Consider the following 7,298-nt stretch of genomic DNA (forward strand, 5'->3'; position numbering starts at 1 on the left):
AGAAGCACGTACCTGATCGAACCATTATAGTCCTAATACTACATCGTAGTCATCCATAGGGAATAACGTAAACGAGACTGTTCTCTTCCAGTCTCCGATCCCGGTGTGCACTTTCTTAGCCTCCCCGGTCACCAACTTGGCTGTTGTATTCACGAACTTTATCGTCCCTCTCGTTGGGTGGATACGAAGACCCAACGCCTTAGCCACTCCTTCACACATGAAGTTGTGAGTAGATCCAGTATCCACTAGTGCTTTGATGTGCCTTCCCCCGATCAAGGCATCCACAAACATCGAACCCCTATTTGTCCCCTTGATCGGGTCCGCAACACTAGCCTTTACATCATTGAATAGTCTTAAGGATCCTATTTGAGTCCATTCTTCCTCATTAGAGGACTCAATTCCTTTAACCGATGCAACATTTTCCCCCTTAAACAGGCACATAAACTTTATGTGATTATGAGCACCACAAATATAATAGACTATTGGGTTACCCGATTCGTCGGCTTGCCTCCCTGAGTTGCTGTGTGGATGCCCCTTCTTGGGTGGGCGGTCTCCCCCACCTTTCTCCTTATAATGTGGGTGGTCTCCCCCACCTTTCTCCTCATCATTTTTGATGAACTTCGGCCTTTCCACGGACACCTTGAGTTCGATCAGCCTCTCCGCAATTTCAATTGTCTTGGAGGCGTTCTGCACCTTGTCTCTCTAAAACTCTAACTGTGTCCAAGTTTTTAGGTCGTTAATAAACGCGAACAGAGTCTCCTATTCCGTTAGACTAGGTAATTCGAGCATCAATTCTTGGAACTCTTTAACATATTCCTTGATGGTCCTGTTGTGCGCAAGTTGACTTAGTCGCTTCCGTGCCTCAAAATTGGCGTTCTCTGGGAAGAATTGACGCTTGAACTCGGTCTTGAAGTCTTCCCATGTTTCCACCCTCAACGTACCTCATTCAATATCTGTTTCACGCCTTCTCCACCATAATAGCGCCATCTATATTAGGAAGAAAGGGGCCATCTACAACTTGGTGCGATCATCAAGTATGCTTGATGCCCGAAAATACTATTCCATGCTCTAAAGGAAGTCCTCCATTCCCTTGCACTTCTCGAGCCTTTGAATGGAGTTGGCTTGGGAACATCCATCCGATGAGGTGCTGCACCTCTAAGCTCCCATCCATTCCACCCAATCCAACCTTCCATCGCATCGAGCCTCCCCATCGTTTCCCTTTGGAGAGCGTCGATCATTGCATTGGTTTCTCCTCGGATTGTCTTAAGTATTTCCTATCGGATATCATTAATCTCCCTCGAACCGATCTCAGCACTTCGTCACGAATGCTACGATTCAATTTTTTAATGATCCCCATAACCTCATTCTCCAACTTTTTACCTTTTTAATCCAGCACCGTCACTCTATCGGCCACCGTGCTAAACACTTTGAGAGCTTTTTGGTGCTCGCTCATGCCTTCTTCAAGTCGGGTCACCCGCGCTTCCATGGTAGCATCTCTATCGACGGACTTATCCCTTTTGGATCTTTTGTCCTTATGTTGGCTGGTCGGAACCTTAGTGACGATAGTACCTAAATCCATCTCTTGCAGCTTGAATGCGGAAACACAACTCAGCTCTGATACCACTTGTCACGGGATGAAATTCGACCCGTGTGGCACTAGGCTAGATCGACACATATGCTAGCTAGTAAGCCCTTTTACACAATGCAAGAAGTACTTAGAGAAAGAAAGAACTTGAGAATAAGAATTGTATACTTGGTAATTACAATGTAATACTTTGAGATATTTATAGGACTAATGACGTATTAAATTAGGATTTTTTTCAATTACAATTTAATTACACTAATTTAAGATATCTCTTCCTTAATTAGAATATCCCTTCCTAAATTAGAATATCTCTTCTAATCTCTTCTTTAATTAGAATATCTCTTTAATCTCTTCCTTAATTAGAATATCTCTTCTAATCTCTTCCTTAATTAAAATATTTATTCAAACAAATCTAACACATCACTAGATCTCTTTCAATCTAAGAAGACCATGCATATTATTTTGATATATGGTGAATTATCTTTATTGGAAACTTCAAAGCTCATATAACACTACCATTACTTATTTAAATACTTTTTTTTTTATTTTAAAGACATTTGTCAACTTTATTATTTTCTAGACACCAAAGCAATACATACATTTGAGGTTTATTTATGTTTTAAACAAAATATATTCATGAAATTCTAACTCGTGTCAATATGCATTACTCAATCATTATACACTCCCATAATCTCGAGATATTTCTTATCTCAAAATGATGGTGACTATTAGAGATCCCACTATATATCAAAATATTGTTGGAGCTATTTAATATCCGACAAAACTCGCCTCGATATGGCTTTCACATTGTGCATGCAAATTTATGCAATATCCAACCACATCACATTAGACAACTTTCAAATGCATTTTACATTATCTTCTTCTCATGATTTCTTCATCCGATATTTTTTATTTCTTTAACAATTAAACTGATTAACAGACCGAATCGATCATATAATCGGTCAAATCGAACTAATGTTCAACCGTCAACCGATGAACGAAGATTTTATAAAACAATATTAACGTAACGTTTTTATACACCAACCTAGTGTTTCATCATATAAAATTAAAGTCCAAATCTAATCGCAAAAGAAACATTCCTACATTATATATATTTCAATTAAAGATTAGATTGAAGAAATCCTTATTAAAGATCTTTCATCTCTATTTCAGTTGAGTTACATAAATCACATGATAATTGAAAAAAATTAGTTTATAATATAGTAATAATTTTATTTTATTTTATTAGTTTCTCTCCCGGACAATATAAATAGAGATGAGACTCAATTAGTTAGATAACAAATTAATTAATAAAAAAAATCTTATTTCTTCCTTAATTTTGTCTTCTTCTTCTTCGTAATAATCAAACTTAACTCATTTTAAAAGTTATGTGGGAGATTATTTATACAGTTATAATCTTCCAAAAAACAATCAAATTCCAATCTATTGGAAGTTTGGAGCACACAAGTGATACTAGTCATTTGTCAATATAATACCTAAGATAGGTGTTAATTATAAACAAATAACTTTTTTAATAAAAAGTTTAAAATATATTAATATATAATGATAAAATAATTAAAAGAAATAATTTTTTTAATTAATTAATTAAATAATTTAATTAATAAGAGATTCAATACAATAATGTGATTTTTAAAACTTCATAGTAACAAAGACACCCTGAACTTTAATTCTAATCAAGGTTCTTTTTAATCAATTGATGTGAATAATAATAAATATCTAGAAAAGCTAGCTAGTCTATCTTTTAATGGGACCATGGACCATGTTACATAATGACAATGTGACAATGAAACCTTGTTGAAATAAATATCTAGATACCTGATCTTTTTCCTTATCCTTGTTTTTTTTTACAATTAAAATAACTTGTATAAACAATCATCTTATAAATTAAAAGTCACAATAAAGAGCATTAATTTGTGTGAACAATTTGGATGTGGATTTTAACTTTCATTTGAATTTGTCAATATGATATTTATGGTTATTCTTTGAACACCAAAACACGAGAACAAAATGAACCAGCATTTCCTTCTCCTACTCTTCTCCAGGATCCATCGACAACTCAAACAATAAACACCAAAATTGAAAAGGCCGTCGAACATATATACATAAACAAAATTAGATAGTAGGCAACCATGTATATTCATTATCAAGACTATAGTTTTATTTAAGCAAAGACCACTAATTTAACATCGATGATCAAGTAGACTGCTTCTCGAACCTAACCCGATAGTTATAATCAAGTTTTGTGACCCCTAAATGGAAACAAGCAAATCTTATTCAAGTTTCCACATGGATGACTAAAAGGTCCCTGAAACCTAGCATAATTTCCTTCTTAACTAGTAATACATAGAAATATAATGCATATTAAATATGTCTTTTTCAATACCTGCAATTTCTTCAGCCATTAAGGTCATAAGAAATCGAGATTTGACTTGTTTGGGCAGATTGAAATACGAAATTCCCCGGAAATCGACTAAATTGCCCCTCATCATCGTGAACGTGAAATATGGTTACTCTGAGAACCATATCTTTCACATCGATTAGTTCGAAGATGCAGACATCTCCCTCTTCCAATTTATTATCCCACACGAATTCGGGCCATCCCTTGCTTAACTTAGCCGAACCATCTCTCCACAAACACCGAACTGACCATTTTTTACCATTCCGGGATTGAAGTACAAGAAATCCTGTTACCCCATTTAGGTATTTATCTGCAAAGGATGATGGCATATGCTGGAGAGGAAAGAAAAGAGTGAGTCTCTGCTTTCAATTAGTTAGTTAAATAGATCTTGATAATGAGAAGGAAAGATTTTGCCGTGGCGTTAGCTATGAAGGGAGAAAGAGAGGCAAATCTGGAAATTTAGCTTCAAATTGACCTCAAATGATTCTGCGATTCTTTGAGGTTTTATGTTTGTATTTTCTTCATACTGATTAACTTATGCAAATTAGATGATATGACTTGTTTGAGACCAGAGTTTAGGCTAGCACAACATTCAACCGCCATGACCTCCTACATAAATGAGAGGTCTCAGTCTCTTAGTTCAACACTCTTACGCTGTATTGTATTTCTTTGGTTTACCAACTACCAATGCGGCTTTAGCATAGATCATATATCAATGAAAAGATTATCACTTTTTCAAAAATTTACACTATTCTATTGCTGGTGTTGAATTTGAAACATAAACAATGATATTTAATTTGTTTCTCAGTTTGCCCCTTCCCATAGAAAATCATAAGAAAACAAGTGTGGGATTAATACTTGGAAGTGTAAGTGCCTAAGTGGGCAATTCACTAAACATGTATTTTTTTTAAATATAATATAACAGATTCATAAAAGAGCTAAAATAAAGCAGTTAGAGCAGTTAAGAGGGGCTTACCAAGCCGATACCCTTGTAAACGTATGATCGTCGTAAAACAACCCGACAAAAAGGGTACTCCGAGTGAAATGCTTTGGATATATTTGTAACTCTTTCCTTTTCTTCTGGTGTTACATCTCTAGACTTCCTTACAACGCTTCTAAAGCTTGTTTCAGTACCAGCAATGGTTTGAATTTTCGAGTCATGATTATTAGCAGATGGAGTAGTTCTCGGTTCACCTGAAGAAATCAAGGTATATAATGATCACTCAGGTCATAACTTGTACTGTTTTTTATGAGTTTTCACAATCTTTTTGTACACTATACAAAAAATTGGATTGATGAATTGGGGTTTAATACTAAAAAAAATAAAAGAAGATTGAAAAGCTTACAAGGTCCATCTTTTCGCATTCTTTTTCTGTTTCTCTCGAGATTTTGCTTCAAAGACAGCACAGGCTCAACATATACACATTGAATGCCAACTTCCCTAGTTCGACCAACTGGTTGTCGAACATCCACTTCCTTAACAATGGCTAAATCAGTTTCTTGCTTATGATGATGATCAATCAGAGAACCATATCCATTAGAAGACTCTGCCCGATCATAAGAATGCTCAAACTGGGATTTAACTACATGCCCCATCATCAAAGGAGTACGATAAATCAAATTTCCACCATAAAACTTGTCTTGCAAGGATGATTCAGAAGTCGAATACGATTTCAACATATCAATACCTTCGTCATCATCCTCAAACCCTACTTTATATCGATCTTTACTACGATCAACAGAATTATGCAGTGTATGACATTGATATTTCACTTCTGCAGTAGCTAAATTGTATATGTTAACCCTAAAACTTGTATTCCCCATGTATGCAAATACTAAAAGGTTTCCAGCACCAATAGACTGGTGTTGTACAAATTCATGCCATCCATTTGTAAACCATAGCTTATCTTCTTCAAGTTTCTCTAATGACACTTTCCAAACACAGCCATTCGGTACGATGAGAGTACCGAATGGAGTAAGTTCAATACCGAACTTCTTCCCAAACTTCCCTGGAATTCTCTGTATCAAACAAAGATCAATCTACTCAAGCATAGATCAAGAATAGAGATTTATTAACACCCAAATTGAAATTATGCAGCAATTCAACGAAACATGCCCTAACAGGGGAAGGGATGAAAAAAAATAGTAGAAGATACACACACTGAAAGAGGGATGAAATTCACCATTCTCTTGTCATGGATGACGGAGGACTCCATCAATCGATAGAAAGTGGGAGATTTGTTGGGTGAAGGTGAGGGTCTCCGGCAATCGATACTGTTTCCTCCTTCCAAAGGTCGGTGGTGGTGGGTCATTGTAAATTGTGGCCGGGAAATTGGGACCCTGATCAGGGAGATCGAGTGGTCAATTGGTGGGCATCATCATATAATGATCTCTTCTTCTTTTTCTTCTCTCTTCTTCGTCTTGGATGAGTAGCGATTCCATAATTGGGTAATTTAAGTAAAGTTGGCTGTCGTTTAGCCAAACCAGGTTACAGCCTCACTGAGAAAGAAACTAACTTTGTTTTGCTTCTATTTATCTCTTTTCTTTTATCACAACTTTTTTTTATTAATTATCATTTTTTAGATAGTAAAAGGATCCCTCCTTTGGCAGTCCAGATCTTCTGCTATCGATTGCCGTGTTCCCCTGTGGCGGACCAATCAGATTGCAGCATTATTATTTTAATAATAAATCAATCTGGGTAGGAGACGGAGGGAGGGAGAATCCGGAATCCGGGTTTAGGCCCGGGTTCACACCAGACGCCGTTAACGGCAGCGCCTGTTAACGCCAGGAAATTATATAATATTCATATGATACCCAGATAAGATATCTTCGCTCAGGGCACCGTGTTAGAGGGAAGGGTGAGATGCGATTGGAGCGAAGATTTACACGCCCGTTGCCATGACCCTCATGTAAACCCCCCATACCCATCCATGAGAAGACCGCTTGCCTTCCATGAAAATACAATTACCCGTCTATGTAAAGACCAAAATGACAGAGATTTTATATTTACGTTTATTAAATATTAATTTAATTTATTAAAAAACACATGCAGCGATATAATATTCGCTTCAATTAATTCATTCATTTTTTTTCATTCAATTTTTTAATTTTTTTTGGCCTTCAGACACCCGGGAGCGAAGATATATTTGCTTCAATTAATTTTAATAATAACCTCATGTAAACCCCCAATACCCACCCATGAGAAGACCGCTTGCCTTCCATGAAAATACAATTACCCGTCTATGTAAAGACCAAAATGACAGGGATTTTATATTTACGTTTATTAAATATTAA

At 36.1% G+C, this 7,298-nt stretch overlaps 1 protein-coding gene across 1 annotated transcript; it reads right to left on the reverse strand.

Annotated features, from left to right (window-relative positions):
• Positions 1–3,694: 3,694 nt before the first annotated feature.
• On the reverse strand, positions 3,695–6,500 carry LOC124932193 (B3 domain-containing transcription factor VRN1-like). Its single transcript, XM_047472809.1, has 4 exons — positions 6,188–6,500; positions 5,351–6,023; positions 4,981–5,198; positions 3,695–4,336 (listed from the first exon to the last, which is right to left on the reverse strand). Exons 1-4 carry the CDS (start codon positions 6,314–6,316, stop codon positions 4,001–4,003), a joined length of 1,356 nt encoding a protein of 451 aa, XP_047328765.1. The 5' UTR covers positions 6,317–6,500; the 3' UTR covers positions 3,695–4,000.
• Positions 6,501–7,298: the final 798 nt, after the last annotated feature.

Source organism: Impatiens glandulifera, chromosome 3 (genome assembly GCF_907164915.1).
Source record: "Impatiens glandulifera chromosome 3, dImpGla2.1, whole genome shotgun sequence".
Lineage (NCBI taxonomy): Eukaryota > Viridiplantae > Streptophyta > Magnoliopsida > Ericales > Balsaminaceae > Impatiens > Impatiens glandulifera.